The 19,735-nt window shown below is 36.9% G+C and overlaps 1 protein-coding gene across 3 annotated transcripts; it reads left to right on the forward strand.

The window, feature by feature from the left end:
- Window positions 1-1,005: 1,005 nt before the first annotated feature.
- Window positions 1,006-17,242, forward strand: LOC108612082 (uncharacterized). 3 transcript variants are annotated; one of them, XM_018004978.2, is made up of 8 exons: window positions 1,006-1,258; window positions 1,334-1,422; window positions 12,811-12,961; window positions 14,587-14,721; window positions 14,787-14,977; window positions 15,809-15,955; window positions 16,010-16,406; window positions 16,708-17,242. In XM_018004978.2, the coding sequence occupies exons 1-8, from the start codon at window positions 1,199-1,201 to the stop codon at window positions 16,846-16,848; spliced, it is 1,311 nt and encodes a 436-aa protein (XP_017860467.1). In that variant the 5' UTR covers window positions 1,006-1,198; the 3' UTR covers window positions 16,849-17,242. The 3 variants fall into 3 exon arrangements, with proteins under 3 accessions (XP_017860467.1, XP_089320370.1, XP_089320371.1); XM_089464244.1 differs by lacking the exons at window positions 1,006-1,258; window positions 1,334-1,422 and adding an exon at window positions 3,378-4,144; XM_089464245.1 differs by lacking the exons at window positions 1,006-1,258; window positions 1,334-1,422 and adding an exon at window positions 12,597-12,614.
- Window positions 17,243-19,735: the final 2,493 nt, after the last annotated feature.

Here is a 19,735-nt window from a genome sequence, read left to right on the forward strand (position 1 = left end):
TATATCAGCGACATGTGTGGGGCTTGTACTCGTAACGCCTATCAATTGAGCCACATGGCGACAATAGTAGCTGCGAAGAGTGTTTGACTTGAGGTTGCCCTGCATTGAGTAAAAGATCAATGTAGATGGAGTGAACGTAAAACTGGAATGCATAACTAACCAATAATATTTATATATATTTATAGTTTTCAAGAGAAGAGAACTGTATATTAACATATATAACGTCAATCGATATTTATCGATTTTAAAGAAATGTTTACAGATCTGCAGTAGTATAAATGCTTGTTAATGCAGCCTTCATCTCTCACTAAAAGTATTTCGTACACAACCAATATACCCCATTCTAAGTAGCCCATTTCAATGGGTATAGACTATTACAATAATAGCAAGCATTCAAAACAATTGTTAGTGCTCGGGTCTTGGAATTTTATGCTGAATGTAGCTTATATTTCATCAGCATTTTTAAGTGTTTGCTCTGATATTAAATTGGCCGACTCTGGCATGTATTATATAGCCATATAAATACCCAAGACAGATAATTAATATAATATTTAAATCGCTAATAGAGCTTGAGGAAAAGCTTTTAAAAGACACTTAGACTAAAGCTAAGCTAATGGAATGCTTATGTAATCTAGAAGAGAGATTTGCATAATACTTTTACGGTATTTTTTTGCGAGCCATATATGTCCATTGAGCTATGGATACGCTAGATAATTTTCTGGTATATATGAATATACAAGAAAACTGTAAAATTAGATTCTACGGAAAAGTTTATTGAATGAAATAACCAAATATATATATTTTTTTTGCACATATAGTTCGTTATATCTCTCGCTATTTCTCTCTCTCCCTCTCCCTCTCCCTCTCTCTGTCTCTATCAATTCTTTTCTCCCTCCATATATCCATATGTCTCTCTCTCCTTCTCGTTGTCTTTTTCTCAGTTATTTTTTACTCCTCATATAAAAAGATATCTCGTACTCCTCTAAATTACTATCAAAAATTCAACTGAAACTCCAAACCTAAACGACGTTACCCTTAAAAAATCTGTCATATTTGAAATCTTAAGTTAAACGTTTGGAGTAAGAAATACACAATTATATAGCTCTCCATATATATAAAAATATATATAGGTACACACTGCGCTTTATAGCTAGTAACCGTGTATATATGTTTCTGCAAATAGACTTAGGGAAAGGACATGGCTCGTCTGGTCTTTAATGAAAAGGAACAAAATTCCTATGATCCCAAGAAGTATAAGGTGAGTTGGAAAATTTTTTAAAAATGTTGAGAAGGGGTTTACTTATCGATTATCTATTATCTGTTATTACATCAGATAGTTCACAAGAATCATTGGCGGCAGGTGAGTCTGCGATTGGAGCCCACGCAGAAAAAATGGTGGGAGGATCCCGATGTTATTGTTGCGTGAGTATTGCACATATAATTAGAATATTTCGATTGTGGGGTGACTACTATATGGCATAAGAGATATAAGAGAGTTTGTGGCACAGCGATTAATGCTAAGTTAACACGAACTGTGATTCGATTAATGTTCCGAACTAAAGCATTCTCTATGGGTACACATAATAAGCAGAGGGTCATATATTTCCATAATTATTTCAAATATATGTTTGTTTGATTGGCTGAAGAAAAGTATAGTTCATAGACTAAGATAAGTCGAAACCTTTTAACTAAAGCGTTTTGGATCTATCAAAGCTTTATCGGCTGTATGCTAATTACATCCATACATCATAGCATTTAGCTGTCGGCCTTGAATTATTTATTCAATGTGCAAATGAAAGTTGGGAACGTGTCTTTAATCGAGTGCAAGAAATGCGCCCAGACAATTGCATCACACGCCTGATAAGACTTTCAGTTCACGTGAAAGAGGCTAGCTGCTACACCTTATAGATACTATATGTATGTATATGTGTATAAGTCTATATATTATATATGAAATGAATGTGCCACTTGGAGTCACGCGATGCTAACGAAGCGCTTTGATTGACGGGCTGTCAGCAAAAGTTTGCCAAGTAATTGGTAAAAACGTCTGGCGCTCTGTTTATAGGTCGATTACCACTTGGTGTGCTCCATGTGGACAGCCTCAAGTGCTATTGCGGTGCTCTCAAGGTTGTGCTTAGACTGGCGAAAATATTTAATACAAGTTTTAGAGCCTATTAGAGATATGTGCGAGAATTTTATTTAAATTTGAATATATGGAGGTTTGCGAAGGATCTTCTAAACTTCTATAATGAAACGGTCTGGCAACATATTTTGGGAAGTAAAGATATGTATACAAATTTAATAAATTGAGAAACAGTTTTTTTTTTTTTCAACCTTGAGTAGCACCCTTATTAGATCTTTCTACACTTTTATCCTAATTCCATTTGCGAATTCCATGCACTATCCCTAAACTCTCGCAATGACTCAATTTTTCGGCATAAAAAATATAATAAAGAATTTTCAATGTTATTAGCACGCCTCACTTATGTAGGTGTTGCTAGGCGCACAGCCCACTATTAGAGCCTTCGCTGCGTAGAATTTTGTTTTTGTTTTTGGCTAATAGCTTTCGGCTGTTAGGGTCGGGGTCTTTCAATTGTAGGCTAAACACTTTGCGTGTTCAATAAAAAAAAAAGGCAAAGAAAAGGGAAATGAAGCGGAAATGGTGTCAGTACCCAGTACGGGAATGAAAGGAAAGTACTTAAGCGGCGCGTCACTCAATCAGAATGATATTATTTTTAATGGCACCGAATCGAGCCGAAAGAGGCGTGGCTCAGCCGACGCCAGCGAGGCTTGGAGCTGCATATGGCAAACAATAAACACGATACGCGCCACGCAACTGCTGCTGCTGTTGCTCATCCTAAATGGTGGGGGCCATCAGCTCCAGTTTAGGCGGCTCTGGCTACAGGTCTCAAATCAAGTTCGGCCGTCAGCGGCGTCGCACGCGAGAGCCGCCTCCTGACCCCGTCAACGGGCTGCAAAGTTTATCCTATGTGTGTGTTCTTTTTTTTTTAAAGAAACTTAATTACATTTCAATTTGCGCTTGTTGAGTATAAAAGTATAAAAGCGAGGGTATACGCGGGTATACACAGGTATTTCCAAACAGGATTGCAGGACGAGCGCACGTACAGAGGAGCGGATAAGAAGCGAAGAATTGGATGAACGTACCGCTTTAGATATAGCTGAATGGATGGATAAATTGATATTTGAATTCAGTCAACTGTTATACGTATAACAGATTACACCTCGCACTGCTATACCCGATCAATTTGAGATCTAAGTCTAACTTATCACATTCAACACCGACGTGGATAACTGGATATCGGATACTGCCCCATCTATATCTCTGCTAATTGATAGACGTATGCATATCTCACCAATCTACCCTGATTCCTTTCAAGAAAGGGTATGGAATAGTTATTGTTTGTTATCCACAAGCCGTAAGAAAACTATTATCCCCATATACCCCTTATCCTTCGAGGGAAAGGGTATTGCCGTTGACGTGTGATACGTGTGTGACCCCGTAACTCCGGCGTAAACAAAGTGTTATCCACATGCCACTCACAGCTGGCACTGTTGCGCGCTCCAATTCGAACGAATGGCTGCTGCCCGCGCCGACAAGGGGCGCCAACAAATGTGCAACGGTGACGATGCTGCTCGCCCAGCGGATAGCACGCAACGATTGTTGGTCAGTCGACGCTGAGCCGCGCTACGGTTCGAACAAGATGAACGTTTGGCAGACGCTCGAATATCTATCCGGCCTCAGTCTACGCAAGCGCTACAACTACGAGGGCTATGCGGACACGCAGCATCTGATACGCACTCTGACTCCATCGTGGAGAAGGGACAGCTATGCGGAGAAGACGAAGGCGGAGGAGGCCAATGCAGCGGCCGCCGGGCCTGGCAAAGCCAAGTATCCGGCTGAGCGTGTCATCGAGAGCGTGGCCGACGTGGTGGTCACGACCATGGTCCGAGGTATGCCCAGCTATCAGCAATCCACGGATAATCTGGCCCCAAGTCAACAAGGCGTCGCCAAGGCTGTGCCAAGACGGAGGCACCGCAGTCGCCGCAAGACGACGAAATCAACTGTCGTAGCTGCGGAATATGCTCTCACACAGGATGATCTGGAGGATCTGGTCAAGTGCACGTAAGACCTAACAATGTGTGGTTAGATTTAGATTTATAACTCAGAGAGGGTAAAGAAGGTCTGTAAATCATATTGAGTAATTCAGATGACCAGCTGTTTTCTATTTCATTTGAAGGATATTTTTACATTTACAAAAGCAGAACCACTTTGGAAATGGAATTATGGTACTTATTTTCCGTCGAAGTAAATCCATACAGTATTTTATTCTTTCTGGGGACTTAGCAACGAGCTCTACAAAAAATTTCCATTCCAATTTTCCAATTCCAATTTTCCAAGTTTCATTATAATATAAATATAATTATCATTTGAATATATTTATATAAAATTTTTAGATAGTTATAACAGTTATATACAAAAGTGTTCAGTCTATTCACAATGTTTCACATCAACAATTATTTTACATATTTGTAAAAGTTGCCTAAATAACTTTCAGTGTAGGCAATTGAAAAGCTTCTCCCAAAGCTTAGCAGCTGCACAAACCCAGAGCTTTTGGCAAACTAAACAAGACCTTTGCAAAGAGGAAATGAAAATGAAATTGAGCTATTGAAATATTGGTCAAACTTTCATTGATGCAACTACAAATTGCTTTTGAAATTAAATTTCTATTGAATTTTGTTCTGCCATTTATAAATCAAGGAAGGCCCTGAGTCTGCATGGACCGCCGCTCGGTCAGCTTGAGAATGTCCTCACCTCGGTTGCATTTCGCTTTGAGCTTCTTTGCCGTCAAGGTGTTGGCTCTAAGCTGTCCGATGCAAAACAAAAATAAATGCGGAAAAAAAAACTTAAGCCTTGACCATGCATTTCATATTATTGTCACAAAGGCATAGCAATCAATGTGAAACTGAATGAAGTGTTATACTAGAAGGTGTAGAATGGGTATACAATGCCATCTTCCAGTGTTCAATAACAAAATAAACCAAGAGTTGGTAAAAGTATTGAAACTGTTTTAATAGTCCTAGAGAGACATGATGGAAATACAATCAAATTTGGTGATTTCTTCAAATTTTAAAATATTTTAGATCTCAATTGGGTAGACAAGTTTTAACTAGAATCGAAAGTCGATTGTCAAAAACTTAAAAAGTTCCTAACTAAACTAGAAAGGATTAGATTAAATTCCAAAGAAGAGACTTAAAGTTTTAGGAAAAAAATGGTATGGCTTATATACAATAGATTCTACGTATTGAAGTCAATACACCCGTTTTTAACTTTTCACAACAAGGATACGAAATTGAGAATTTGAATGATTTATTGGGCTGAAGGTGTCAGCGGACACATTTTTGTGCCCGTTGGGGAAAACAGCCTTGCGGTTGCCATTTGTGGGTGGGATTTGAGGCTGTAATTCTAGCTGCCAGCAAAATGATTCTTAAAGCACGCGAAGTATATAGCGATATACAAATGTATATACATATATACAAATATATCCATACCGGCTGCACGCCCAACAAGTTTGCATGGCGAGCCGTTGGGACAGCCAAAGTGTTTGCTCAATTCCTGCGCTCAGAGTCGATTAGACGGAATTATTGTATGACGGTCTGGCATGAAACCTGGCCATAAAGCCAAATAGTTATCTGGTTTCAGCACAGAATTGACTGAGTTAACCCAGTCGCAGTGGAGGCAGTGAGCCACCTCTTGGGCCAGCCCCACGATGATAGCCATAAAAATCTGGCATCAAGCAATGAAAATGGAAACTAGAGCCACGGAAAATAGTTGCTGGCAATATTTATTTGCGAGACGATTACAGATATAGAGTTGTCACCTGCGAGAAACCTTTCGAGCAGTGCAAAATGCGTTCACTGGAAAAAATCATGGGGATCTTTTTAGAAATAGATGAGAAAAGAAAAAAATGTATGATGGGATTGATTAGATTAATAGCGGATAGAACTAAAAAATTATTTAACATATATGTTTAATTTTAATGTTTACCTTTAATTCTAAAGGCAAGTGAGGTTAGACTGATAAATTAATTGTATTTAAATTAAATTTAAAATTATTTTTATTTATTTTATATATATATTTATTTTTATTTTTATTTTTTTAGTTTATATGCGTATGAGATTAGTCTCTAAAATTATTTAATATTTAATGAATTTAAATAAATGAAGAGTTTATATTGATTTTATCCTTTTGAAACACATGACAGATTAAATAATATAGATAAAGATACCATCCGAAATTTTTAATCTATATATATTTTTGTTAAAATTTATAAGTATGTAATTTGTTAAATTTCTTCCAGTTGCTCATTCATGCTTTATAGTTTCACAGGCCCCATTTATGTAAAATGTAAGGAAATATTGGCAGACATCATCAGGACTTTTTTTTTTTTTTTTTTTTTAGATATATAGATATATTTTTAAAAATTTTTATTTTATTTTTTTTTTCAAACTTTTATGAGACCTTGTTTACATTCCTCATTCATACCTATCATCTTGGCCCAATTGCTTTAGCGATGTTGAATCGGTATAATTTTTTGGGCAGTGTAAAATGCGAACTTGTTGACAAGCAAACGTTTGTGTATTTGTCATAATATTGACATTGGTGTCATGTCATTAAAGCAAACATTAAACGCTTAGCTCAACATGCGATTCCGCGAGACCCGCCCACACGTTTGGCCAAGAGCTGGAGCTGGAGCTAGAGCTGTAGCTGGAGCTGTAGCCGTAACTGTAGCTGGAACTAGAGCTGGAACTGGAGCTGGGTTGGGCCGTAACAGGCGGCGAGCTGAAACACGAAACGCTGCCACATTAAAGTGAATCGCAGCACTCGACCCTTTCTGTTGCCACACATGTGTGTGGGTTTGGGGTGGGGCAGGTGTGTGAGAGTGTATGTGTGAGTGTGTGTTCAGGCGTGTGTGTCTACAGCAATAACAACAACAGTTGGAACAAAAAAACGTTAGCGAAACAAAACAAGAATCCTCTGACATTGTGCCTCACATTCGTCTGTCGCCTTTGGCGCTCGCAAGTGCCGCAGTTCGCTTTGAATTTGCATTTGGCTTTCAGCTAAGTAAACGGGCAGATTCTAGCCTGCTTCTCGTCCAAGCGACTTGATTCCATGACCAAGTGGGGGCGTGTCAACTTGGGCCGCAAACGGCTGAGAGCCAGAAATGTGACGCCCCTGGAGGTTGAGGAGGATTTCCTAGTCGATTTCGTACAATGCACGCTGGAGCCGTCAGAGAGGTAAAAGCGAGATAAATACATAAAATTACTGATATTTTATTGCAGTCTTCATTTGGCTAGTTTGCAGATAGAATTTTAGAATTCCTATACAGATTTTGAATCATTTGATTTAAAGTGTAAAGCTGAGTTAATTTGAGCCTAGCTTGGAGTATGAGTGCAGTCTGCAAAGCTCTACAACTGAAATCAAGGAAAGATGAATAAATGGAAAATTAAATAATAGTTCTTTGAGCATGTATTAGATATGCTAAAATGTAATCTTTTAAAATATTATTCATATATTCATTTCCTTGCATTTGTTTTAGATGTGCTGCTAGATAGGATAAGTCAAAGCTGATTGTTAATCTACTCCACTCTATGTACACATCTATGCGAATTCTAGTGGTACATTTAATTTCCTATATTTATATTTTTGCTTTTGTATATAATGCGATTGAAAATACTAAAAAATAAGCCGTTATAGTTTCTAATGCTTTTATCACTCGATTGGCTTCGATTTAATATAAAAATTTTTTTTTTTAAATTTAAAATCTTCATTGTATTCTTTATTACTCAACAGACTGTCAGACGGTTATTATTCTTAAACCTCTTCAGTTAACAAGTTCAGTGAACTCTCAACTTTTTTTTGCTAACCAATCACTATCCAAATTAATATAAATTATTACTATTTCTTAATTTTAAACTAAACTAACTTAATTTTAAACTATAGTTGGATTCGTTCAGTATATAGGATTGATTTTTTTTTTCTGATTATTTTTAATGCAACTTTTACGATTCTTTGATTGATTATTTTTCTTCAGTCAATCCGCCCATAAAGTAAATAATTTTCATATACATAATTGCTTCTCAAAATTTGGTGGCATTTATTGCCCTTCGGCTACGTGTTGCACCTATCAATTTTAATGCGCTGCAAACGAGTCGAGTCAAGTCGAGTCAAGTCAAGGATAATTGGAAAAACGCATAAAAGTCAAGTGCTTGACAATTTATGCACGTCTCTCGCATTAATTAACGCTGCATAGTTCGAGGCGTCAAGGCCCACGGCTAGTTCCATGGAGTAGTGCTTCGACTTGTGTCTTTCAATTAGCTCAACTAGCTGAACTTTCGCTGTAAACTAATATCGCCTGACATTTCCTCGAGAAGAGCGCTAATTGAGTCATAAATAAAATCAATTAGAAATTATGTCGACAGTCTGCTTGCATATGGTGAGTGGAGTGAGGAAGAGGAAGAGGAGGGGGAGAGGAGGAGAATGGGAGAGAGATGGACAGAGGGATGCGAGAAAGTATATTATATGAGCAGAGCCTTAACATATTCGGCATCTTGAAGGGAAATTCCCAGGAGAGAAACTTTAATAAAGGGAAAGAGATAAAATTATAAAAAACAAAAAAACTTTACTCTATAAGTGACTTGCATCTATAGAAAAAACTCTTTTAAACTTTTAAACTAAAAGTTTGTCTCTCGCCTTTTGCTATTTTTATCGCCAACACTTCCTTAAGAATTTGCCCAGACTCGTATAAAGTTGAAAGTGGTAATATGAAACCCCTTTACACCTAATCTATCAAACTATATATGTATAGCTATTTTTCAACTTTAGCTGTAACTTGATTTGTACATCGAAGCTTGAATGTGTGAATAGTTACTTGAAGTCGATTCATTTCCGTGTGGGAGCTCATTGGGGCAACAGCTTCGCGGAAGCGAAACAGATACAGAAACAACAATGTCACGTATGTTTTGTGGCAACAACAATGTCTTGGCTTTGATGTCTTAACTCCCCACTGAACGCGACTTTCGCTGAAAGCCATCAAAGTTCAATTCAATCAATTTTCAATATAGCCAACGAGAGCGAAAGAGTAAGCCTGAGCCAACTTAAGTGTTGTCTGCGTGCTCTACACCTAGTTTGGCCTGTCGCCTCTCGACTCTCCATTCTCCATTCTCCATTCTCCACGCTCCGCTCTCCGCTGTTAACTGTCTGCTACGTGTTACATCACAATTGACATTGATAATGAAATTCCAATCGAACCTTGTAGTTCTTGTTGTTGCTTTCCTGGTACCAATAAGTCAACTTCTACATGCATAAATTTAAGTAGAATCACCTAGAGCCCAGTTCCCGTCGCCAACAGCTATCTATGGCAATCTGTCATGTCATGTGTCGTTAGGCACTGCAATTCGAAGTGTGTGCTAAATAATTGCAATAAGAAAACAAACAAGATTGACTCAATGGGTGAATGCGCGACCAGGTAATGCCCTGTAGTCAGAGGGACTTCTATGTGTACATAGACGTATGTATGTATACATACAAATATTTGCATAGATAGAAAAGTTATCAAAGGTGAAATTCAAGAATGTTTATTTTAAAATCATTTTAAAAATATATATTTTTGTACATTTTTTTTTTTTGTTAAAAAACCATTTTTGCTTTTATTTTATATTATTTTAAATTTCAATTTTTGGTGTTTAGATAGGGTAATTCTCATTGAAGCAGATAAGATTCCATATATTCCCATTTAATAATTTTACAATAAAATGTCTTCCTAATAATAATAATAAGATCCTATATATCTATAATATATATAATAAGATTCTATATTCTATAATTTTTTTTAGAAAAACTCAGCTCATACAAATATTTCTATTCATATATTGATATATTTAAGTATTGATATCTATTGATATTAAATATAAAAAATAAAGATAAAGATGTGATCGATATGTATGTTAAAAAATATATTAACTTTATCTCTTGAACTTAATGAACTTCTATTCTTGAAATTTGAGAATTATAAACGAATACGACAATTCTTGATAAGTAATATATATTTTTCTTTAATCTATATATTTATTTTCTCTGTTCTACGTCCAATACACACTACAATTAGTAGAAAATAATCTGATTATTTGCAGTCTCCCTTCTGTTACACGCCCAATATGCCCCATATGTACTGCCGAACTGCGAGGGTATTCCAAATAAAACAAAGAATCGTAACGGAAAGGAAAAGGAAGCACTCGTATGATAGTCAAATTTCCTGTCCGGAATGAGTTCAGGATATGTCGACAATCTTTTTATTACCTTCGTTCCTTCATTGTTCCGTTCCTTTGTCCTCCTTCCCGTGTCCTTGACACTGCAGCTATTCAGGCTGCATCCGTTCCTGTCACGCATATACAGGTGGGCCGTGATTTATAAGCGCCGTGCTTGGGGTTATTACAGTTGCTTTAATGCCAACTACATACGAGTAGCTAATAGGTCAGGCCCTGCAGTGGGCGTACTTTATGTGTGGGCGGGATAGCGCCCATGTAAGCCCATATGCCAATAAAAAAATAGGCTTCTGCTCATCAAATTTTAATTGCGAAACAAAAGATAAAATACATATACAAATATACTTAAAATATTAGTGTTGGTTTCAGAAAGTTATTATAACTAGAGGTCAAAGTTTATGATTCGTTTTTTCGGTATATCGATATAATACATATACACATACATTTTTTTTAGGGAAATATATTTGGTATTCTGGATAAAAGTAGTTTGAAAATTATAATTGCATAGAAAAAAACAAATATATTTATATTTTTTTTTTCTTTTTTTTTTTATCTAACTAAAAATGAAAGCAAAAAATAAAAATAAAAAATAAATATATAAAAAATTGTTTTTCATCAATTCATATTATTCTATATTAAAATATTTTAAAAATTTTTCTGTGCACTAAATTTAAACTTATTTTGTTTTTTCCGTATTATAAGCCCTATAAAAACTTTATTTAAGTCTGGCCAAAACCACATCAAAACTTAATTTGAGGCCAAAGAACCGTTTAACAACTGTTCTTTATTTTTTGGCACCAACCCAAACCGAGAAGTGAAACCAAATGCAGATTTTGGTATCAGCGACGCCAGACATAGTCCCAAGTCAGGCAATGTGTGGTGGGTGTAGCGCATGATTATTGTCAGTCATGCCGTCAGACCATATCATTCAGGTAATTTAGCATTATTTCGCCACAAAAGTTGGCCCGATTCAGAGTGACTAGACTAGACCCCAATTTCTCTCTCTTTTCGTATTAGGGTTTACTGTCAGCTTAAATTTCTTTCGTGCAGCAAATGAGACGAAGTTGGCAGCTACATAAATACATATGGCATATTTGCATAGCATATATAGTATATATATACTATATATCATACACATGCAAAAATATGCGGATAAGCCCATGGTAAAGCTAAACTAATTGCCATTAACAACAATTCCTTTAAGCAATGCAAGAGAGTTGAGAGTTAACTATAAAAGTCGAGAATTGTTTTTTCATGCTAACTTGCATTTAATGCTATATATTATATATGTATATCTATATATCGCATGTATAGCTCCAATATGTATTACCATATAAAGCTCGGCACATATGTGGAGCACTCACATCAAATGGAGTTCTGTCAAAAAGAAAAACATCTAACGACTAGACTGCCTGCTAAAAAGCCCAACTGAATATACGTATATCGTACTAACAACAATCCATAGTATAGCTATCCATAAATATAGAACTCCCTCTTTGCATTCAATACCTCCTCAACTGGGTTGAAATTACGCTCAATTGGGGGGATGGAGGGAGCTTCTATTGTTCAAAGCAGCAAATGTGAACAAATATGATATGTGAAATGGAGAAATGATCGAATTGTAAATGCACTAAAAAAATTAAAATAAATTAAGAGAGAGAGAGAGAAAGAGAAGGAGAGAGCAATTGAACGAGAGAGGGAGTGAGAGGGACGACAAAAAATAGTGTTGAGTAGTTGAAGATTCGTATTAGAGACAAACAGAGAGAGAGAGAGAGAGAGAGAGAGAGAGAGAGAGAGAGAGAGAGAGAGAGAGAGAGGAAGAGAGAGAGAGAGGAAGAGAGAGAGAGAGAGATATATACACAAGATAGGATAGATATTGAGATACAAATAAAGATAAATAAATATAGAGTGAACGAAAATGAAGCGGAGGGAAAACAGAGTAAGGTATCATTACATCTATAAGGATAGAGGTAATTCAAGGCGAGTAGAGTATAACAAAAGTTGTCTAGAGTTTCATGCATAGACAAATTTTCACATTTATAGACATGGACTTGAGAGAGGGACAATCAGGTGGCGTTGACTTCTTGGTGCCAGTTTATTTTTTTATTTTTGGGTGTTTGGCAACCAAAATAAAAAGCAAAGCGAAAAAAACCATACCAAAAGCCGAAAAATACCAAAGAGCTAGAAGCTCTATAGAAACCAAATATGTGGCCGACCTCATTCGTTACCAAGAGTTACAAGCGCGAAAACGCGGCGCATTCGTGACACAGGTGAAAATACAAGAAAAAACCCAGAAAATAAATTAAAATAAAACAAGAAATAAAATCCCACAAAAAGGCTGTGCATTGTGTGTAAACCTTTTGCTCGGTAATTAACTCCGGGTCTTGACTTAGGCAATGATTGTGTCACATTTGTCAGTTTGATTAACCAGGAGTGTTCTCTCTTCCCTCTTCTTCTTCTTCGCAGCTTCAATTTACCGCGCATCAGCGCCCGGCTGGAGCGCCTCATGGGCACCAATGTGGTCAAGCTGACTGACCGCGCCTACATGAAGCAGCTGCGAGAACGCATCGACGAGGACTACCGCAAGCAGCTACTCGCCCGGATTCGAGCGCGTGAGGTGAGTAGACCGACTGACAGATACCCTATATAGGGTTAGAAACTACCATAAGCAGTTTGGGACAGGTATTTATATGTTGACTAGAGATTTATTCAGGATAATCAACGCAATATAGTTGTGAGGCTTGAGACCCTCTTTATGTTCAGTGAAAGAGTGTGATTCGATTTTGATGTGAATATGCCAAGTGTTGAAGACTATCGGTATATCGAAAGTGGAAAGATTATGAAGTGAGTGAATCAGTATAGGTTTTATAAGAAAGCTTTTCGCATCTATCTCTACTTTTTGTATTATAGAGATTGTATCGATCAGGTGCATTTATTTAACCTACATCTGCTACATCGATATTTATCGATTTAAGATAAATTTTCAGAAATGTTTAGGCCTGGTAGAATATCGAAAAATACCGCTAATAAATCACAAATATATAACAAAATTGATAGTTGTATTATAAACATCCCCTACAAAACAACACTTCTCTTCTCAAGCAATTTTTATGGTCTACAGAGTATTCATACTTGGCCACACAAATGTGTCCAATTTGGATGAGGCCTAATTGAATTTTTGGGGGACTCTCAAAAATTTGTAGACCCTCGAAAATTTGTCACGTAGTCCGTTTTTTTATTAGCTGCGATTACTTCCAAAACAAAACAGAAAAGAGACAAGAAAAAGGGATTTTTCGGCAAGGCGTTTGCGTGTGCCGAGGAGACAACGAAAAGAAAAGTTTTCAATAACAAATGTCGCGCCTGGTTCAGCTGCTGCTACTCGGCTCTCTCTTTGAATTGAATTCAATGAGCCCTCGACATGAAAATGGCAAATTCAAGCCGTCAAAATCATAAAAAATTAGACCATCGCGATAGGCACCAGCAACTTGGCTTTATACATGCGAGACATGCGAGCGACAGAAGCAACGATAGACGAAGCAAGAGAGCTCTAGAGTGGGGTTAGCACAACTAGAGTTTATCCTAAGGCTTACGTTTAAATTGAGTTAAGATTAGTTTTAAATTCGAAAATATATTGATCACTTAAGATATTAATATTTTTATATTTTTAAACTATATAGGAGAGAGACGATATGAAGATTCTTTGAATGAATCACACGAAAATATTCAGATAGTAGAGTACAAATATATATGTTTTTAATTTTAATTTTTTTTTTATAAATTTCTTAAGTATTATTTCCTTATGTTTGTTACATAGTATGCACACAAAAAATCAACATATATACCTTTTACCCATTTCGAGGGTATTACAACAGCTGTGAAGTCGGTAGCGGCTGGAAAAGTGCTTCAAGAGTCGGAAATGCCCACTTAAATATTGTTTTCCTCTGATTTACGAGGAGAGTTGCAGATATTTGGGGACGTAATCGGAGTAGCTCGTCGAGTATTATATTTATTTTTCTGCATTGCGCACTTGCAGTTGTCAGTTTTGGAGGTGAAGGCATATGAGCATTCTCAATGACAAGTCTATATGCCAAGAAATTGCTATTGCTAAATAAATAGATACAGTATATCAATCAAATTATAAAGCTTATGTAGGATTGGTTGATGAAAGGAAATTATATATCCTAGATACTTGAAACTAAGTTCGGAAAAACTTTTATCATTTATTTATTATCTCACCTATAGTTAAGAGAAGTGGAACGTGAACGCATGCTGATTATCGAAGGCAAATCGGATATAATACCCGAGGAGCTGGCCAACGATCCCATCTTTATGGTCAACAAAGATGCCAACATGGAGATACAAAAGGAACGCGCGAAGGTATCAAACGATGCGAAACTCGCGAAAACCGCAAATCCTAAACTTGATTTCAAAAAATTCCCCAGCTGAAAACGAGTCGAGAGAAGAATGCGGAACGTTTGAAGGTGCAGGGCGTCAAGTGGGAGCGAGAGAGGCTACAGCATGCGGCCCAGGAGGCCGAGCAGCTGGCCAAGAAGCACGAGCGACAGCGCCAACAGAAGCTCCTCGTCGAGCAGTACCGAGTGGAGGATGCGGAGCGAGGCATGGACCTGCTGCGGTAAGTGAAAGAAATAATGCTAAATGAGTTTTGTTCCAACTAATTAAAAGTTATTCATAACCAACGCAGCCCACAGACTAAGTAAATGCGTAATACAACAATATTAAAGATATATTTTAAGATTAGGCTAGGGCGCCGGGCTGCAAGCCACGCCCCCTTAAGCCTTTAAGCCAAATGCTTCTGTTGTTGGCGGAAGAAAAAAATAACAACAGTGAAAGTGCACGAGTTTCAAGTAGAGAAAAGCGACTTTGATAAACTTTAAGTATCTGAGATAAAGTTCTTTGCCAATAAAGCAGTTGAATGGCTGACCTTAGTATAGTTAGATAGTTTTGTATCTATAAAGATGTTGAGAGCAATTTACATCATTTTTTATATATCCTCAGGAATATGTGAATCTGCTGCACTCCTTTATTTTCCAATAGATCTTTATATTATATTTTAATCCATAATGTTTTATAGAGTATATAACATAATCACTTCGCAATATTTGGATTTCTTTTCTTTACAATTATTGAAAAAAAAAAAAAAAAAAAATTGCAAAACTTTTTTTTTTGGTTTTGTAATAATTGGAGCTTATAAATTAAATCTGTTGGATAAGAATTCGTAACCCTCAAGTCGACTAACAAGACACCATGCAACTAAAGGATCTATGATTTCCATGGTTTAAGGTTTCTAGCATACATGAAGAAGAGAATGTAATTAATTTCTCAGTATATAAAAGACTAGAAAAATACTCAAGGGAAATTCCATAGAAAACTTAACTTAAACTAAATTTGGTTACAAATGGTTTATTCTAATTCATTTTCGAACTCTTATTCCCCACTCCGCCAGCATTGACAACGAGGACTGGCGTGATTGCGAACAGAATCTGAAGGAGTTCCTTGAAACGGAGCGAGCCAAAATGAAGGAACGTTCGTTGCGTGTGCCCATGCCGTTCACATCGGATCCGAAGGATATTCTCAACATCGTTCGCGCCCGGTAAGTGCAGCAAAGTGCTCTGAAACTTAACTATTCATAATTTGGCATGTGCAGCCAAAAGTTCCGGGAGACAGAGCTGCGCATACGCCACCAACTAGATGCAGATAAGAAGGAGCAGGCGACAACGGTGGCTCCCAGCAGCGATGCGGATGGCTTCTTCATGGAAGAGATGGGCGTGGGCAGCATCGAGATGCCGCATGATGCGTCGGGCAGCTTTGGCGACTATCCGGGCGCCATTCAAAGCAAATACCTGGACGATGCCTCCGATGTTACCGAGGAATCCATCAAGAGTGAGAGCTTGATTAGCTTGACGGTTGCTAAGCAACAGTACGCCGAGGTACTGCAGCAAGAGATGGAGGATGAGTTCAATCGGGGATTGCTCATATCCAAGCAGCAGTACGATCAATTGCGCTATGAGGATGAGAAAATTGTGGCACTACGGAACGCCAAGGTGAGCCAAAGGGAAAGTTTATCTAGAGCTATTTGGAGTAAATAGCTGATTTATATGCTTTTCAGTATAATCTCTATAGTTCTTATATAGTCTATAGTTAGACAGACTAATCCATCTATACTTTAAATACTTTGTACATGTTCACTTCCTTAACATTTTGTTTACATTCCCTTTACATACTTTTCACGTCTTCAACATAAACTATCTGCATCCTTTCATACATACTCTCTATATCTTAACCTAGACTATATACTAATTCAAACTTTTAACATTCTTTAAATACTCTGTATACGTTTTATAGAACATACTTGAGCTATACCAACTGGCTGAGCAGATCATTATGGGCGATCCAGTACCGGAGGAGCCGGAGGATAACGCTGGGGAAGAGGATGCCGTTCCGGAGTATATTCCGCCCCCAGATGATGACGATGACGTGGAATAAGTGTCAGTGTTCTCTCTTCTTTTTTTTTTTTTTATATATATGATAGTTTCCATCTTTTTCTTTCGATCCACTCCCGTCACACTCGTTTGGCGGGTTTTTACATAAGAAAACAAAACGCAAAAAATTCATGTTAAAAATTGTCGAACAAACAAATTTTTTAACAGTATCGAAGAAAGGGCAAACCAAACTTTTTGAAAAATTATAGCTGTATAAAAAAAGAGGAAAATATTTTAATAATTGTACAGGGAGCACGGCTGTCATCCACATTGAAATCTCCGTAACCGTCAAATATCAGTCCAAATACCTGTCGAATAAGTGTCAATTCAACGATTTTAATTAAAGCTATAACACGTTTAAGATAACACGAATAAAGCCCTCATATGAACAAAATCAACACTAATCCCACGGCTTGACGTGGGCGTCTCTGCATTTCAACTGCGGACAGCCGCTCAATAGACTACAAATATTTGCATTCGCCTAGGCGATAAGGCGGGCGAACTACCGTGTTCTTGAAAACGAAATCACCTATTTCATTTTCCACTTAACCAATTTTTTTTTATATACAAACAAATTTGTTTGGCTTATTATTTTAAGAACTGAAAAATTTTATAAATTTTTTTTTTTTAATTACTTTTTTTTTAAACAAATTTTTTTATTATATACAAATTTTGTATATAATTAGTTTAATTTAAAAAAAAATGTAGTTTTGTTTTTGTATTCGATTTTTAAATATTGATGATTAAAGTGTAAAATACAAAACTTTAAAGTTTCTGTGGAAAGGTTAAATCGAAAATTTTTTAAATTAAAAAAATTGTTTCTTTCTCTTATTAACATTTTTACTTTACTTACAATAAAATAAAAAAAATAAAATAAAAATATTTTATATATAAAAATATATATATGAAAAATATATATTTTTTTGTGGAAAATATTTGGAATTTGATTTATGGAATTTTCCATAACAAATCTCAGCGTAATTAGCTGAGGTAATTTATTTATCTATTGCACAGCGGAAATGTTGGCGCCCGCATAGTAATCTATAAATCATGAATGTAAATAAATATATATATATTAATATATATTCATATATATGTATATATATATATATATATATATATATATATATATATATATATATACATATATCAACTGACGTGACGCATCTAGCAGTCGTGGGCTGGGATGCCATATAAAGTTTTCAAATATGAACCTTTGTAACGAATGCAAACTGCATTTTGTTGTTGTCTTTGATGAAAAGTTAAGTTGAAAATAAAAATAGACAATTTATGTTTGCCACAAGCTAAAAATACTTTTTTCGCATCGGCCCCCCCTTTGTCGATTGGTCGTGGTTACATCTTGAACTTGGACTCTTCGAATGTGTCTGTTATTGGTTTTCTTTAGAGCGACAGCGTTTTATCATTTGGTTTTGGTTGCCCTAGGCAATTCTTGTGTGTGTGTGTGTGTGCGTGTGTGTCCTGATCCCTCTTAGCTGCGACCCTCTTTGCGAAGTGGAACCCATGCAAATGATTTGCTCTCCCTTCCAGTTATTGACTTTAAAGTGTTGCTTGTGGGTGCCAGAGCGGTGTCAGCCAACTGACTGCGGATTACCCACCCACACCGGACCTCCCCTTGTCCTAACCTACCGCTCCACAGATAGCGACACTCTATCATCGTTTTGCTTCGATAAGGAATATTAAAACTTTAGCCAGCGAGACTTGGCTTCATTTTATGTGTAAGACGCTTTCTACTCTCACAGGTGCCACGGAGTTTTTTCCAAGTGCCAATGACATATTTATGAGCACACATATACTAGATGTGAAGTAAATAACTTAATAAGTGTTTGTTGATGGTTAGATATACATATTCACAGTTCGACCATAATTAAATTTAAGGAAAGGCAGAGGGTTTATAAGAACTTTTACGTATAATAATATATTATAATTGTCACGATTGGTCAGATTACAAGACGAATCTCTTCTACGACAGAGAGTTAATCAGTATCTTCTCTGGATAGTCCGCCTCTATAGGATTGTTAATCTAAGCAATGAAGGCAGATAGAGATAGAACTAAAGAAAATTTCTAAAACAAATAACAAATACAGCTCATGACCAACGTTTTGTTGCTCTACCTGAACTTTATCCAGCTCAAATTAGAATCGCCCACGTAAAGGTATTTAAATGACATATGACACAATCGCCGACTAATTGCTGTGATTAGCATGCCTGTCAAAGCGCAATATATGAGCGTAATAAAAAATCAAGAGATTTATGATGACAGTTGGCCGATAAGAAATAATTTTATGAAAACAGCAAAGGAAGCACGTGAGAGCGAGAGCTAGAGAATGCGAAATGCACACACGCAGATTCCTTAGAAATCGTCGTCACACACGTTCCGCGGGGATTTCCGCGTCGCCATTTACAGGACAAAAAGAAAATGCGTCCATAAAGAGAATTCGGCCCACGCTTGTTAGTTTTCCTGGAATCGAAAGTGACGCCTGAAATGCTATATAATAAAAAGCATTGTCAACAATTAGTGTTGTTAACCAGGCCACGCCCACTCAGCCTACCGTATCGTGCGGCGTAAATAATTGCGGCTACTTTTTTACGGCTAAATTCCCCGCACGATTTACCCATCATTTTTCATAAGACAATATCGGGCGACAAAACTTGTGCAAATGTGACGAAATATTTCATTGATAAAGTCAGCGGAAGGAATCTAATGGAGCAGGAGTCGGCGAAGCAGCCGTAGGGGCGGGCAACGATTAGGCGTAATCGTAAAAGCTTCGTCGAGCTTTTACGCAATTTTTTGGCGCGTCACCTTCGTGTGCGCTCGCCTCGAGCTTCGTGCGATGCTCGGCTCCGCTCGTCCTTTATAAAAGAAGTCGGCG

The sequence above is a fragment of the Drosophila arizonae genome, chromosome 3 (genome assembly GCF_054131065.1).
Source record: "Drosophila arizonae isolate 15081-1271.41 chromosome 3, UAZ_ARI_1.0, whole genome shotgun sequence".
In the NCBI taxonomy this organism is placed as follows: domain Eukaryota; kingdom Metazoa; phylum Arthropoda; class Insecta; order Diptera; family Drosophilidae; genus Drosophila; species Drosophila arizonae.